The following is an 18,415-nucleotide window of genomic DNA, read 5'->3' as shown; positions in this document are numbered from 1 at the left end:
TTACACTTGTTATTATTATTAATAAGGCGGTTGAGTGGTTTCCCACTTTCTTTCACACACAATTCACTGTCCCATCCCGCAAGCCACCCACATGAATTTATCCAGACAATAACACCGGCCTGTCCAGGATCTGTTCTGCGGGGGGCTCAGAGGGGCTTTCAGCGTTACGCGGGGGGCTTAGTGGCTAAAAAACAGCCCAAAAATGGCTGATTTTACATGATTTTTAACAAAGTGCGGGGGGCGTCAGCCCCCAGGGTATCCCCCTGGACATGCCACTGAATAAGAAGAGATAATTCCTTAAAAGGACAACAAGCAGGGGAATATATTCCCTGAACAAAATTGTGACTGTTGACAGTCATTTTGCCAGTAAAATATATTTCAACTGTAACCAAACATTACAGTTTTCAAGTATTGATGGTTACCCTAGAGACAAGATGTATGACAAAATACATGGCATTTACTGAAGGGTGTTCTTTTTTACTTTTAAGGGGGTACTACACCCCTAGCCAATTTTTTGCTTATTTTTGACAAGTAAGATATGTATATTATAGGGGCAAGGACTACAACTACTGCACTGAAAATTCAGCAACTCAAGGCAAGTAGTTATTGATTTATTGACCAAATATTGATTTTCCCTCATTTTTGATTGTAACTCCACAACTGTTGTCTGTGCTGAAATAAAATTTACAGTGCAGTAGTTGTAGTCCTTGCCCCTATAATATACATATCTTACTTGTTCACCAATGCTCTATAATTTTTGAGAAAAATGCAAAAATAGGCACAAAATTGGGCAAGGGTGACCCCTTACTATATTGGCAAATTATGAAGAAAACAGTTTCAAGTCAAGTTCAATAGCAGGTTCAATTCTTTTTAATCACAACTTATATGCGCCATACATGATCAATTTGATTGATCAATATCAAAGACCCTAGATACAAAAATGGTTACAAAATCTACCATTGTGCACTATACACTCGAACAATAATAGTGATTTTATTGTCCAACTGTCAATAATATTAAACTAGGTTCTCTTGAAGAAAAATATTCTTATGTATCCAGTCCTGCATCTAATATTGATCAATCAAATTGATTGTGTATGGGCCGCATTACATATTGATACGAACTTGATCTTGTGTTTTGGGTGTCCAAATTAAATATTATTTTTTTGGAATTTGAAATAGTATCCCGGGTAAAAGTATAACTGTCAATTTTAGCAGATGTTTCATTTTTACAGTTAAACAGGCAACAACAAATTTAAAACCCTGTTAAAATATCAGAACATTATTAGGTAGACAATTCCAGAATATTACCCACATCTTCAGCTTTTTTGGATGATGGCTTTCTCAAAAGTGACTTGGTTCACTGCTTCTCCCTCATTCCCATTATGTGATGGCGCAAGCAGCGAATCATATACATGATCTTAAGTAACTGCCATTGTCCGAGGCTACAGCTGGTTTTCCCCCAAGTCACTTTTGAGAAAGCCATCATCCAAAATGGCAAAATCTAAAGATGTGAGTAATATTCTGGCTGTCTACCTAATAATTATCATTTAAGATAAAACTGTTCCTGTTAAAATATTTGAACACAAAGGCTTCAATATAGCCACTGTTTCAAACCATGAATAAAAGAAAACATAAAATTGTTCAGAACAAATCATATCACGAAAAATTAACCACACAAAATATATGTCATCAGTTATACAGGATTGTTTGGGAATAGACTAACTTATTTCTGTCAAGTGAGTGCAGCATACATGTTTATTTGGTGTCACACTTGAGGATAAATCGTCCAGACATTACACTTCACAACTGATGAACAATGCTGGGGTGAACATGATTATATCATCTATAGGGTGAACTCTATAGTTGTCACCTCTACAACTGCTGACACACTCATTGCATTTTGGAAATAGAAAAAAAAAATGTTAAAGAAAATACCAGAACTGGGTATTAAGTATTCCGACGAGTAGGACCATTTTTCTAAGTTTATACCAGACTATACTCAGCTCAGACTATGATCACTATCTCACATGAAAGACGAAACACGAAAATCCAGTGACCGCGCCGCCTGAAAAAGAGAGGGGCGTTTTTTTTGTGGTTAATCTTTCTTGAGCGATCAGAGTCGAGTATAGTTGGTAACTTAGAAAAGAACAGGTCCTACTCATCGGACTAGTATTAAGGGAAGTATTATTACGTTTGCAAAAAACTATTAGAGTATCTGTCAAAGTTGATCTTTTGGGTTAAAATTTCTAACATTTCAGAGAGCGGGTCATCCTACTAATGAAAGCACTTTCATTAAAGATATCATCAAACTTTTGGTTTGTTCCCTCAAACACAAAGCTGATCAAGGATCCAGTCTAGTAATTTCATGTGACCATCAAGTTTGACATCTCACAAGAATTGTCATGACAAAAGCTTGCAAAGTGATCAATTCGAGCTGTGAGTAGGTATAAATGGGCTATTCCAGTTGAAATCCATACACCCATATGGAAGAAATAACCTTCTAAAATCTCTCATACAAGGGGTATAGATTTCAAATGGAATCACCCTATCACGTAAGCCCATTTGAAATGCACACTACCTGCATGGAAGATTAAGGTCCTGTCTTCAATAGGGGGTGTAATTATTTCAACTAGAATATCCCAATAGTCTATCTACATACCAACTGGCAAAAGAAGATCACACACACCTATGTAAAAACTATGCTCAATGTGTGCTAGGGTATGATGAAGGCACTCAAGCAGAACAGATAGAACCTCTTGCTAGAACTAGCCCCGTTCCACAAACCGCGACGCCTCTCGAATAGCGACCGGAGTGAGCACCGAGCGTAGCGATGCAGTTGGAAAATCATCATACAGGTATCAGACTACAGCACAGAAGCCAGTGCTACCTCTTGCCAAAGATCACTGTGCATGGAGAAATCTTGTAATCGCCTGCTCTCTGCGGCCAGATGATGATGATGATGATGATCCAGAACCACAGCAAAACAATCTAATACAAAAACTCTTTGAAATCATGTTGCATAATTTTTTATTACATATTTTAATACAAACAAACAGATCAGTATTAAGTTCATTGTAAGATAAAGACAAATCTTTCTACAATAAAAGATATCACAGCATTAAAAGAGTGAAAAATCCCAGAATTTCATTCAAATGATATAAAAATATAACAATAGAAAAATAGAGGTACAAAATAACCATCAAAATTTAGTACCACATACATGTATAATGAAGGGTGTCCCCTAAGGGCACCAAGAAACAGTGTTAATTTGTAAAATGTAAGTTATGATCATTATCTTAACTTAGACAAATTTGACGTTTACGCTATAACGTGACTTCTAATTGCATTTTAGTTTACACGGTAAAGTTACAATTTGTAGTCTAGTTTGATTTTTTTTTAAGTGGACCTGAGCTGGGTCAACATTAGAAGTTGAAATCTGTAGTTGAGTTCAGAATAATATAATACAGCCTATATTTTTCCTATGAATGATAGCATCAAATTGTTGGCAGTTTTTTTAAACACTTTTGTGACTATATTCCACTATTGAAAATATTGGGGAGAGATTCTTTTGAGAACGTGTCTATCTGTGTATCAATTTTCATGGCTGCATTGCCATTGAATGGAATCATACTCATACAGTACACCTGCTGCTACGGCCATCTGGCAGATGCAAATTCCATACATGACTAAACGTACAAACAAGGTGGTGGATGGACTACTAAGCAAGTTTTGGAAATTTATTGCACACATTAGTATGGGTCACACAGGGCAATATGCTGGGGGTACTCAGTGCAAACATGTGTCACACATTTTTGGCCTTTTCTGGGCCAATTTGGTATATGGATGGGTCATTTTTTCAAAATTATCTCAATTTTTTGGAAAATAGCCAAATTATGCTAAATACTGTGAAATTTGGGGAAAAGTTGTTAAACTTGGACACAATTTTTGACTTTTGGTATATAAATGGGTCCAAATTTCTTAAAACAAGTGGTATATTGATGGGGCCCACTTTCAAATCCTCAGCAAACAAAACTTGAGTACCCCCTGGTGAACATGCATTATTGTACGTCATGCATTGAATGATAGCTATATCACAATTTCTGCACACAACTGAATTTTCCCTGCAAATATTCTTACAGTGCTTGATACAGCATACAACACTGAAGCAGGCGATTTCATTATCTATTCCGCAAGACCCTTTTATCTACCACCCATCTCTCTCCAGCAAGGGCAGATCCAGGTTTGGATCTGTGACATTGGGGTCTCACTATATATAAATGAATGATGCGTCTGAAAACTGCTTGGTTCTTGGACTGGGGCATTCACAAAATTAACAGTCACATGTAAGTGAGCCACTAATGTGGTAATCGGCAGATAAACGTGGAATGTTGCGTTTGAAGTCACCTGTCAATCAAACTCAGAGACGGTTTGTTTAAGATTTGTTGTGAAAATTGAAATTAAAACAGCATGCCTATGGTTAGTTTTTCACCTTTAAACATACAAACTGTCTCAAAAGGTTTTATTTTACTTATGAAACTTTCTTTGAAAAAGTATCAACATCGTCTGCCATTTTCTGCAATTCCTTTTCTCCAATGAAAGCACCAGACGAATACCTCCCTTGTTTCGCCCTACTAACCAATCACAGGCCGTAGAGTTTGATTGACAGTGATATCAGCTGCAACATTTCCATGTTTATCTCTGTTTATGACTATAGGATGTAGACCAGGAATTTCAGACAAAATATGTATATATATAGTTGTATGGAGAAATTGTGATGATATGTATATAATATTTGGTACAGGCATTTCATGCATAATATGTACTTTACAATATTCATAGAGTGCACAAAATAAATAAGGTTCCCAGTTCCTTTGAAGATTCTACAGGTAAAATTCCACTTAAAGTCAAGAAACTAACAAATCTTTGTGCACTATTCTCTTTTCATCAGCTCAAGATATACTGATTAAAAGAGGTTCACGAAATCTATAGAGATAGGATTAAAAACATCCAGATATTGCACCAAATTTAGTCACCAATGCCTCAAATAAGCCCAATCGCCATTGTAACTTCCGGTTTTTAAGAGTAGTTTTGGGACACTTTGACCTCTGACATATCGGGGAAATTGCTGTAATTGATATTCATTCATTTGTTATTGTAACAATGTTATCATTACAATTTTTACCCCAGTAAAACATTTTAAATAATATTTTGTACCCACAAAAAACGATTTTCCCACTAAGTCAGAGGGCAAAGTGTCCCAAAACTGCACAAAATTGTCCCACAATGCAATGGGCCATAAAGTAAAATTTAAAATCAGGTGACCTAGTCACCACCACCTTAATGTTTCCATTTTACTTTTTTCAAACATCCTCCTGAAACTGCTTGGTTAATTGAAACAAGTCCAGATGTTGTAGCTGAAGCCAAGATGTTAATACAAAGTGTATAAAAACTATTATAATCTTTGTGAGTCAGTGATCAAGGTGAAAATAATATATACCTGTTACCGTATCTGTAAACTTTCTTTGAGCAGACTATGTAATCTTTGGAAGGTTTTAGTAATTGAAGGTGTTTGGATGTATTTCTCCTCACGAGACGGATTGACACACTTATCCAGAAGCTCTGTAATCTCAGTGGCCACTTCCGCTGGCGGATTGCGAAGAAGTCCTGGGTAGGTATGATGATGCATTAAGATATCTGAGCATACGGACTGGAAGAAAAAAAATGTCAGAATAGAACATTGGTTATAACCCGGGTTATAATTGGTATAGCAGCAGGTAACTAATACTGTAATGATTACTAATAACATTATGATTAGATACTTGGCACTCGTACAAAAACTATACATCTCCCAACCTATCAGTAATACAAATTTCATTTCAGAATTGTTTTAAAGATAGCACATAAACTTATATTTTAATGCACAAAAACAAACCAGATTATTTATGAAGCTGAATCAATTAGCTAGGAAGATTTTCACTATACCAAGATTCTAAGATTGAATGGACAATGCTTAAACCTGTTGGGTGATGCAAAATAGCCTGCCCCGGTCCAGTCTGGGTGCCCACCACAGAATTAAAGGCAGAGAATCGGGACTTGACCGCCATCTTTATACAGGCATGGAGCAAAGAGGCATTCGTTGTCATGTAAGCGCGACATGGATGAAGGGCGCATTTGAAAGACGCACTTGATGCGACCTGCACGCGAGTACCAAGACGCTTCAGATGAGACGCAATATTGTTTTTGTTCGTCTCCGCGCACCGTCGACAAGGACCTCCTACCCCCAATTTTCTCCCCATAGCTGACGGCGCGACTGTACATGGCGGTATAGGGAGTCCCGGTTCTCCTTCTCTAATTTATGTGGTGCCCACTCATCCTTAGTTGGGTGATGAGACACTGGAATGCTATGTACTGGGCTACTATTATTCAATTTCTGGATCAAAGTAAATAAGGTATATTGCTGATAACAACTGTTAGGTATACATGATGCATGCTGTGAATGAAAGGGCTCAAAAGCTATCAAATTCATCACTCATGGCGGAGAATTTGAGCCCTTTTCATTCCCAGCATGCATCATTTTTGCCTATCACTCGCTATCAGCAATATATGCATACATGTAGGCTTATGTCATCAGTACATAAACTACATATGCATATATGGCCAATAAATAAAGTAATACCACTACAGGTCAATGTACAATGTACATTCAAGAAGTAAAATTTCTTTTAATCAAACAATCACATCATTGTTTACCTGGAAATTATTATTGGTTCTTACATCCAAGCACTTCTGTGTTGATTTATTGCACGCCCCATGACAGTCAAAGAAATCACACTCTTCATCCGCAGTGCAGTCTGGTTGCTGTAAATAATCTCTCATCTGAGGTGTAAAAAAACTAATATCAATATCAATAGCTTTGACTTGAAAATCTTCTGTCACTCCAAAATTGTCCGGTTTCACATCACAAAGGTGGAGTATTTCCGAATAGAATGTCTCTGTTGATGCGATAAGATCCATTAGACTTAACCCAATCTTGGCACGATTGGGCCAAGGTGCCGAATCCCACTGTTCCGACAGGCTAAGTAGACTCGGATCAAGGATCTTACCGGATGGTATGTACTCAACAGCATAAAAATGTCCACATGAACCATAGATATCAGGCAAAAATTGAGCACCATGAAAATATTTCAAATAATTGAACTCTGATTGTTGTACTAAAGTCCACACACTGTTCATCTCACCAGGAGTGAGTTCATCATTTTGTAAAATCGGACTAGTCCACATTTTGGAAAGTAAAACATCTTCGCTATCTACTAATTTCATACCCATGAGGGCTTCCATGTGACTTTTAAACATCGATTTGAATGAGTCGTAGTCCATTTCTGGAGGTGCAAATCCCCCTTTATCATTGGCACTAAACAGAAGTTCAAATTCTTCAAGTCGTTCATTTCTTGATTTTAGAATGATTTTCTTCGAGTTGTATGTTGCTGCTATGACTTTCTTCCCTTTCCCTTTGAAGAGACAATCTTCATATATGATGGATTTACTTGTACATATGACCTCACATAAGTTGCCACCCACTGCTTGGCTCTGGTATAAATTGCACTGTGAATAACAAAGAAGGAACAAATATGACAGTTGTTAAATATTCTAGGTGCAAAATATATGATGGATTATGAGGAACTGCAACTCCAGAACACATTTTGGTTTGAGAACCCTAATGGTAATATAACCCTACCAACAACTTCATTTCCAAACTTATGCTCCCTTAACCTAAAACACCAGGTATAGATGAATCCAATTTCACGCATTCCTGCACCTCAATGGCAGCCATAGCTGGGTCCCCACTGCTCCATCTCACCTAAAATGTGAAATGATGCGGCCTTGGAGGGTATTTTAAACTGCATTCTATCACCAGTGTTACACGTAGACAAAAGAATGATGACAGTTTACAACACAAAAGAATCTAACATCAATTTTTAAGCAGCTTTAATCCACCCAATTGGGCAGTCACAACACCAGTTTTAGGTGCAAAAAATATGATGGATTATGAGGAACTGCAACTCCAGAACACATTTTGGTTTGAGAACCCTAATGGTAATATAACCCTACCAACAACTTCATTTCCAAACTTATGCTCCCTTAACCTAAAACACCAGGTATAGATGAATCCAATTTCACGCATTCCTGCACCTCAATGGCAGCCATAGCTGGGTCCCCGCTGGCTCCATCTCACCTAAAATGTGAAATGATGCGGCCTTGGAGGGTATTTTAAACTGCATTCTATCACCAGTGTTACACGTAGACAAAAGAATGATGACAGTTTACAACACAAAAGAATCTAACATCAATTTTTAAGCAGCTTTAATCCACCCAATTGGGCAGTCACAACACCAGTTTGGTGCTGCGGGGACCCAGTAATGGCCGACCAAATCCTGACCATGACTTGGCTCGTTGGATTCGTCTATATGAAGGGTATTCCTCAAAATAAGGAGGAGCAATCTAAACAGGGATGGTGTACATTTCCAGCCATCTGCAAGTGCTACAACTCTCTTCTGAGACATGTAGAGCCTTTGGGTGATATCGGCTCAGAAGTAACTTCTGTCAAGTAGGCCCAAGTAGCGGTGCCCTATGTGACTAATTTTCAGTTGAAGATGACTCAGTGGCTGCGAGTTAAAAGCTTCCCATAAGCACATTTTACTGCGAAGTAAACCATGCAGATGCGCCGGACGTGAGTTGTTTATTGCAGACCCCCTAAAAAATGCCAACGGCCTAAAAAGTCCCATTTAAGGTTTTTTATGCCTTTTTGGTCCAAAAATGTCCAAATCCGCCCCCAATCCAAAAAAGTTCAAATTTTGAAAAAAGTCCACTTTTTCAAAATCAGCACCCCCCCCCAAAATATATCCTAGCTACGGGCCTGGTTAATCGGTGATGAACAATGTTGAAACATGATTGAATCCCTTTCAACGAAACAAGCTAAAGATCTAATTCACATGATTCGGAATGTGCTTTTGTCATACTCATTGCCACTCAACCGTATTACAAGAAGATCAGTGATTTCTCTAGTTCTGTTGATACCAGCAATAAAAGTATAGAATAAAGTGGTAATGTTTATTAGCTGCTACTTCCAACGTAAGACAGTGTTTACGCAGGACTGTGGCTTCATCACTGATTAACAATACTTGGTTCATGTACAAAGATATAGGAAGAGTTGTTGAACAATTATTCTACAACTTCCTTTTAACCCTAAATGAAATGTGACACCAACATTCAAATTCTGAACCACTGAGTTACACAATGTAAATAATGTACACTCTTTTTGTTCTTACCAAATTGTCAAATATTCTGGTGGTTTGGTCATCTGTGCAGGCTTTGGGGATGATAATTGATGATGCTTTAAATGCTGCATACAGGATAGCCACTGCTGTGATCAGAATGATACCAAGACAGATGCGACGCGGCGATAGCCTCCGCCACATCTTGTTGAGTTATTTTAAGGTCTGTTGGTATTCATTGCCTGAGTACTTCCTGTAACGAGATTGAATAACATGTTATACAAATACCATTGATGAGCCATAGGAGCATTTCTGGGGGCAATCAATTTTACTCGGCATACCTTGCACTACATAAGTGCTGCCCTCAAGACCACCCCCCCCCTCATTTGCAATCTTTTTTCCTGTTCCAGAGACCCCAATCAATTTTTTTTGTGTTATTCTGGAGAACCTATTTGAAGTTCCCCGAGCCTTTTGACTAAATTGTCTTCTAGGACTAATCACTAATATACTAACATTGGCTTCAAATTTGAATCACGCTCCAGGTACATCTGAGAACTGGAAAAGTTTAGCCAAAAGGGCACTGAACTAAGCCTCATTATACAGTTTCTATAATCTGGTTGGGTCGCACTTACCTTCTTTGAGTACACTGACATGGAACACCTTCCTGGACCACATTCACAGCCCAACAGATTTCTTTTGCTGGGTTCCAATTATTTGCCTGTAAGCCTACATGAACAAAAATTACACACAGGATTACTCTACTCTACTCTACTCTAAACACATGTCAGTAACCAAGCAGTTGTCCAAATGACACAACAGTAAAATGCACCGACACGGAACAGCTTCCTGGACCACATTCACAGGCGAATAATTGGAACCCAGCAATAGAAAACTGCAAAATCGGCCAGAAAACAAAGAAGACATTGTCCCATTGTTAGGCTAATGAAATTTGATGTTATATTTATTGTAACATTTTTTTCAAACCATAATGAGGCAACTTATTCATTATTTTCAGCATTTCATTATTTACAAAAGAGCGACCATTTCATCAACACTTCGTGTGCTATTGTAACCCTCCAAATTCCTGTTAAAACACATCCCTAGAAATGACACACTTTCATAGTTGCATAGCACATTGTTGTAATATCATAAAAAGACCCATCGTTACCACCATTTTCCACTGAGTACCTCGTACAGCCCCCCGTGCCTGGGCGCCACCTAGGTGCCCAATTGACCAAATATGTTTTGTTTAAAAGTTTTATCTTCAGTATTCTTCAAGTCATGAGGGATGGTAAGAAGTGATATTTTGTTTAAAAATTTGGTTAAAAAGAGCCTCAGACCTTCGTACCGAGAAGAACAGTGGAAATCGTAGTGACAGAAGTGCGAATACCTTGGGCTACGCTCAAGGGCGGATCCAGGATTGCTTCCCCCGGGTAGACCCTCCCTCGGGTCCGTGGAGAACGACTGGTAATGTAGATTACATAGCATTAAAAATCAACCCAATACACGGACCCTCCCAGTCTGTAGGCAATTTGACTTCCAGCTCCCACAAACTGCTGGAAGTTCACTTTTACGGATTTGGAGTCACGCAATCTTTCTATATACCACGTCCATGTTTTCACTACATTAACGTTTGTGTAAGCGACTAAACAACGATATTGAATCCGACCAATCAACGCAGCTTGGCAGCGCGGGGATATTTGAAACGGCTTCCCTAGCTAAATAATGTGCAAACATTTGCAAACCGCCACGCGATAATGTACATAATATGGACAATAGGCCTAAGTCCGAGTCAGTGGTTGCCTTTTATTATTGCTGCACCATGGGTCTATCAGACGCGTGCCACTTGAGCTCAATACCTCTCAGTTGTTGACAAGTGTCCCATCCGATCTTGCGTCACATCCCGCGGCATAGCTTTGTGCTACCATATTTGAATTGAAACTGGGGCGGGGCTTTCGTAATTGACATCGGAATCACCGTGCTTCGTTGAAGCGAATATTTGGAAGTGAGATCTCTAACAGATTGGACCAGTCTCGGAATCAGCGCTCAATGGACTTTCGCGTTCACTTATAATACGAGCCATATTTCTATATTGCTGCATGGTTGACTGTGGTGGGTGTAATTAGTGGCGTCGATTTGTGGATGAAGAGGAATGGGTTTTTGGCATTGAAGAAAATAAGGGGGGAGTTGGCATTTTTTTCATAAGGCATTACGTAATTATTTATTGTTACATTATCCAGAGATGGAACCGAACCGAGACTGGGGGCCAGTCTACCCCGGGGTGCTGTAAAAAAGTCATAAATAAGTTTTAAAAATGGGCGCGAAGCTGGCATCGCGTAGCGCTTGCGCGACGCAGGGGGGTGTCTGAGAAGTAAGAAACTTTTGAAAAATGAAGACCTAATTGAAGTCATTTGGTGGACCATTTTTGTCACTATATAGTGTGTACAATTTTAGTTTGAACATGTTGAAAAACCCGAAAATTTGTGAAATGACGGGGCATGAAGCCTTTCGTGGACAAGTTTCCCCTATTGTTATAGGCCTAAAGCAGAAGCGAAATGGCCACTTGTTTATGCACTACGCAGGGGGGGGGGGTGTCAGAGGGGGGATGTGCCCCCTCAGAAATAAGAAACTTTTGAAAAATGAAGACCTAATTGAAGCCATCTGGTGGACCATTTTGTCACTATATAGTGTGTACAATTTTAGTTTGAACATGTTGAAAAAGCCGAAAATTTGTGAAATGACGGGGCATGAAGCCTTTCGTGGACAAGTTTCCCCTATTGTTATAGGCCTATATATTGTTTTAAAACAAATTAATTTTGAAAGCAGAAGCGAAATGGCCACTTGTTTATGCACTACGCAGGGGGGTGTCTGAGGGGGGATGTTCCCCCCTCTGAAGTTGGAAATTTTGCAAAATGAAGACCTACTTGAAGCGATTTGGTGGACCATTTTGGCATTATTAGTGTGTACAATTTAAGTTTGAAAAAGCCGAAAATGTGTGATATGACGGGCCATGAAGCCTTTTGCTTCCCTATTGTTGTAGACCTATAAATTGTTTTAAACATAAATTAGCAGAAACGAAAATGGCCACTTGTTCATCCAGTACGCAAGGGGGTGTCTGAAGGGGGATGTTCCCCCCTGAGAAGTTGGAAAATTTTGCAAAATGAATACCTAATTGAAGCGATTTGGTAGACCATTTTGGCATTATTAGTGTGTAAAATATTTTAGTTTGAAAAAGCCAAAAATGTGTGAATGATCGATCCGACTCTGCGGTTTTTTAGGCATGAACCTACTCAATTACGTACAAGTTAACTTTTTCTCTCTTCCTTTTCTCTTCTCTTTTTCTCCTTTTTTTTAGCTTTTCCCCCTTTCTCTTCTCTTCTCTCATTTCCTTTTTTGTGGGAAGAGGAACCGCCCCAAACCGCGCCTGCTGTAGGCCTAAAGTAAGTGACCAATACGGGGGTCCAGGGTGTTGGAAGGGGGCGGCGTCCCCTTGCCTAGGAAAATTTTGCATTTCTGAACTCAATTCGCGCGATTTGGTGCATACTTTTTCCTTTCTCTCTTTCTTTCTTTCTTTCTTTCTCTCTCTCTTTTTTTTTTTTTTTTTTGCGATTCATACCCGGGTGCTGCAGCCACCAAAGCACCCCCCTGGATCCGCGCAGCTACGCTGGGATAGGGGATCATTAGCTGGCCGTAGTTATGAGACCGTCTGACTTGAACAAGACAGTACATCATCATGTTTCTTCTTCTTCCCACATCAGCTACATGCATTTGTGCATACCTCAATTTGAGTATTGTCGCACGGGCTCCCGGCACGGGCTTAACGTGCACAGTTTTACCCATGCACGATCCTGGAACCTAGGATTGACTTGATGAGTGTTTTGGGTTATGCAATAATTATGGTCGCATGTCACAAATAGGTAACCCAAAAATGGAGGAGCCGTAACATGAAAATGCTTTCTTCACACTTCAAGTTTGGTTTATTCTATAAGTATAGTATGTAGGCCTATTGTGGAAAGTTTGGTGTCATTTTGTAGATAATGATGTTCTTTATAAAATACAAAAAACCCCATGTCAATTGGACAACTACTTTGACTTTGAGATTTATGCTTCAATATGTAAGATGTGTCAATGGGGGAGCCGGGGCGGGGGAGCTGGGGCGGGGGAGCCCCATAGGGTTGTACACAAAATTGTGAAAATATGGCAAACTTCAAACCTTTGTATCTTAAAAAGTACAACTAGCATGGTCCACAAATTGCACATACAGGGTGTCCCAGAAAAAATTACCGGTCAAATAAAATTGAACATAAGTCGAGAAATAGACATCAGAATCTTAAAATTTAAAATGTAGCGCATAGCCTATTTTGTTGTGCATCACATACGAAAATTTGATTTGATTCGGTTGACTGGTTGCGAAGAAATGAACGATTACATAATGTGTGCATCAATTCAGTTCATTCCAAGTTTGATCAACAGACGCTTTTTTCATACTCGCTCACAGCTGCCTAAAGTGTGTATATCTCATTAAATTTAGTCCATATTATCTATTTTATAATCGAACGGTGTTATGTCATTCATGCTTTCACTGAAGATGAATAACAGTTTGTCCGTAAAACTTTGATTTCTGCAATTGGAAGCTTTCCAACTTCAATTCTTCATGTTGTGCAAATATGTTATATTTTAACTTTCTAAAGAACATTTGAGACAAGAATAACAATGATCAAGTGCTTACAGCTTTACCTGTGATTTTTGATACCAATATCATTACTGTCAAAGTTTTAAAAGATTTGAACTTTGCATTACGATTTCTTGAAAATATTCCAAAAACATTAATGTGTGTGAGAAATTTTTAAGCCAGCTGGAATTCTTTATGCAATAATTCTTTATGCAACATTAACGAAAAATATATATTTACAAGTACCGAGCATCATCTTACAAGCAAGCTTTCATTTTCAATATCGTGCAGGTTTTCAAATTTGAACAAAACCTAATTAAATGTTTTGCAAGAAACAGATTGTTTAAAAAGAATGAGTATTTCACAGAAGAAAATATGAAGCCCATTGACAGTTAATAACTAGTGTGCATTATGTTGAATGATCTTTCTTTCAAACTTGGAATGAAGTGAATTGACACATGCGTTATGTATTGTAATCGCTCATTTCTTCGCGATCAGTCAAACGATTCCAGCGAAATTGGCATATGAGATGCAGAATAAGATGGGCTACACGCTGATGTTTAGATTTTTGGATTCTGATGTCTATTTCTCGACTTACGTTCAAATTTGTTCGCCCGGTAATTTTTTTCTGGGACACCCTGTATATCATCCTGGATTGTAGATCTACCTCATAGTAGATCAACTGTAACAAAAGATGTAACTAATTAATTGCCTAATTAAATGCTAATTAAGACAGTTTTTCCTATATGTTACTATACAAAGTGTACACGTAATGCTCTGACATTTCTAAATGGCCTATCTTTGGCCCAAATCATCCTGCTTATTCAAAAGTACACATATTTTAAAGGAAATTTGATGAGGAATTCAATTATGCTATTAGTTTTAGTGTCAGAAATGGAGGAAAAAAGTTTTGATTGATAAATGTCATAAAAATTGTAAAATTATTTTACAATTTTTGACCACCCTGTATGTTTAACACAAGGGATACCAAACTCTTTCTTCCTAATTTGTTTGATGGGCCCATGAAATGTCTTTCTGAATCCATATTCATTTTGAGCTACATATATAGCTTTCAGAAAAGAAAAATATGGGGTTCACTGTGACAAGAAAGATGCTAATTTTGTTGATGTTCCACCCTGTATATTTCTTACCCACCCTGTATTATGATGTTATATTTTGTTGATTTGGCATCCTTGTAATATAAGCTTTCCAGAAATATATACTTATAATGGTCTAAAATGTATTGATTAAAAGTTGTGTTGAAGTGAATCACAATTGGTGATATTTTCCTCATTTTACATTATGTTACACAAAAGATGACCAATTCATGACATGCGACCTTATCGTACCCAGGAGTGGTGAATTCTTATTGTGGTCTGCCAAAATTGCTTGCCCCCCCCTTTGGCCGTGCCAAAAACCTTTGGCCCCCCTTTAACGTGCCAAAAACTTTTGCCCCCCATTTTGATGTGCCAAAAATCTTTGCCCCCCCCCTTTTACACACTAAGATATTGGGAACCCGAATTTAACACCTTAAATTGTCTTTATCATATTTTTTAAAATGCAACTTAAATTTGCAACCGCAGTGAGCAGGAAATTTTCTATAATGTAGGTATGCCAAGCAAACCTTAGTTAACACATTTGCTAGTCAGCGAAATTCGCCTAGACTGGGGACCAAACACAATACATATTTACATAGAAATTTCATTTTTCTTCAAGAACAGGTTGGTCAAGGAAACCTACAAAAATATGTTTTCTATACTTCACTTGACCCAAATATATGATTTTTTATGGTGATGAGACACTCACAAATGGAATTTTAGAGGGATTTTGATAGCAGTTCCATTAAAAAAAGATTTGAACTTTGCATTACGATTTCTTGAAAATATTCCAAAAACATTAATGTGTGTGAGAAATTTTAAGCCAGCTGGAATTCTTTATGCAATAATTCTTTATGCAACATTAACGAAAAATATATATTTACAAGTACCGAGCATCATCTTACAAGCAAGCTTTCATTTTCAATATCGTGCAGGTTTTCAAATTTGAACAAAACCTAATTAAATGTTTTGCAAGAAACAGATTGTTTAAAAAGAATGAGTATTTCACAGAAGAAAATATGAAGCCCATTGACAGTTAATAACTAGTGTGCATTATGTTGAATGATCTTTCTTTCAAACTTGGAATGAAGTGAATTGACACATGCATTATGTAATCGCTCATTTCTTCGCGATCAGTCAAACGATTCCAGCGAAATTGGCATATGAGATGCAGAATAAGATGGGCTACACGCTGATGTTTAGATTTTTGGATTCTGATGTCTATTTCTCGACTTACGTTCAAATTTGTTCGCCCGGTAATTTTTTCTGGGACACCCTGTATATCATCCTGGATTGTAGATCTACCTCATAGTAGATCAACTGTAACAAAAGATGTAACTAATTAATTGCCTAATTAAATGCTAATTAAGACAGTTTTTCCTATATGTTACTATACAAAGTGTACACGTAATGCTCTGACATTTCTAAATGGCCTATCTTTATCTTTGCATTTTAAAGGAAATTTGATGAGGAATTCAATTATGCTATTAGTTTTAGTGTCAGAAATGGAGGAAAAAAGTTTTGATTGATAAATGTCATAAAAATTGTAAAATTATTTTACAATTTGTGACCACCCTGCAGGGTTCGATTTAAGTGGTGTCGTGGAGCAAAATGCTCCCCATTTTGGACAACCTGCTACACAAATTTCAGCTTGTATAGCAATTTTTTACAATGTAAACATATGCTTATATTATAAGAACATCGCCTAAATAAGGTTTTCGCTAAAAATTGCTATGCACATTTTTCAAAGTAAATCGAACCCTGCCACCCTGTATGTTTAACACAAGGGATACCAAACTCTTTCTTCCTAATTTGTTTGATGGGCCCATGAAATGTCTTTCTGAATCCATATTCATTTTGAGCTACATATATAGCTTTCAGAAAAGAAAAATATGGGGTTCACTGTGACAAGAAAGATGCTAATTTTGTTGATGTTCCACCCTGTATATTTCTTACCCACCCTGTATTATGATGTTATATTTTGTTGATTTGGCATCCTTGTAATATAAGCTTTCCAGAAATATATACTTATAATGGTCTAAAATGTATTGATTAAAAGTTGTGTTGAAGTGAATCACAATTGGTGATATTTTCCTCATTTTACATTATGTTACACAAAAGATGACCAATTCATGACATGCGACCTTATGCGTACCCCAGGAGTGGTGAATTCTTATTGTGGTCTGCCAAAATTGCTTGCCCCCCCTTTGGCCGTGCCAAAAACCTTTAGCCCCCCCTTTAACGTGCCAAAAACTTTTGCCCCATTTTGATGTGCCAAAAAATCTTTGCCCCCCCCCCTTTTACACACTAAGATATTGGGAACCCGAATTTAACACCTTAAATTGTCTTTATCATATTTTTTTAAAATGCAACTTAAATTTGCAACCGCAGTGAGCAGGAAATTTTCTATAATGTAGGTATGCCAAGCAAACCTTAGTTAACACATTTGCTAGTCAGCGAAATTCGCCTAGACTGGGGACCAAACACAATACATATTTACATAGAAATTTCATTTTTCTTCAAGAACAGGTTGGTCAAGGAAACCTACAAAAATATGTTTTCTATACTTCACTTGACCCAAATATATGATTTTTTATGGTGATGAGACACTCACAAATGGAATTTTAGAGGATTTTGATAGCAGTTCCATTAAAAAAGCTGCTATCATCATAAGACTTTTCTAGAAACACCCCCGTAATGCTGTTTTGGGGAATTTTGCTAGCAGAATCTTTTTGCCACGGAAAGTGCTATGACAAAAAGGTTATCAGTTTTGGCTTTCTTTACTCAAGGGCTTTAATTTGATATATAAAATGATGCAGTTTGATGACAAATTTAAATTCACCTGGCATACCTACTATAGATATCATAATCATATCATATGTTTTCCTACACTTTTTAGGGCCAACAATCACTTTCCCCCGCCCCCCCCCCCTTCGACCAGCCAAAAAATCTTTGCCCTCCTCCTAAAATTCACCGCCCCAGGCAGGGGTACACATAAATTATTGCACCACCACAGTACTGAGGCTACTCATGCAGTGACAAACTGACAATACATTCACATTTCAGTAAGCTTACCTTAATTACATAAAGACTTTTAATAATACAACAATAATAACAACAATGTATTATTATTTTATAATTAATATAAAACTCAAAAACTATAAAAGCAAAACCTATGTTTTATGGAATTGCTTCCTAATAAATCATTAAAAAACATAAACATTACCTGATACGACTCACCGATTTTTGTCACAAACATTAAGGTTGGGCGGTACAAGAAACGAAGGAAGTAAGAGAAATGGAAACCAATTTTTTTTTGAAAAAGTTGAAAAAGGGATGAAATAGATTTTAATACTGATTAGGACAAATGGA

General features: G+C 37.6%; 1 protein-coding gene across 1 annotated transcript; it reads right to left on the bottom strand.

Annotated features, from left to right (window-relative positions):
* Positions 1-4,247: 4,247 nt before the first annotated feature.
* Positions 4,248-18,309, bottom strand: LOC140135595 (divergent protein kinase domain 1C-like). The gene is made up of 5 exons (XM_072157137.1): positions 18,270-18,309; positions 9,907-10,000; positions 9,329-9,527; positions 6,753-7,604; positions 4,248-5,709 (listed from the first exon to the last, which is right to left on the bottom strand). The coding sequence occupies exons 3-5, from the start codon at positions 9,476-9,478 to the stop codon at positions 5,503-5,505; spliced, it is 1,209 nt and encodes a 402-aa protein (XP_072013238.1). The 5' UTR covers positions 9,479-9,527; positions 9,907-10,000; positions 18,270-18,309; the 3' UTR covers positions 4,248-5,502.
* Positions 18,310-18,415: the final 106 nt, after the last annotated feature.

Source organism: Amphiura filiformis, chromosome 16, assembly GCF_039555335.1.
Source record: "Amphiura filiformis chromosome 16, Afil_fr2py, whole genome shotgun sequence".
NCBI lineage: Eukaryota > Metazoa > Echinodermata > Ophiuroidea > Amphilepidida > Amphiuridae > Amphiura > Amphiura filiformis.
The sequence above is the reverse complement of the archived record's forward strand: the minus strand, read 5'-3'. Positions and strand labels throughout refer to the sequence as shown.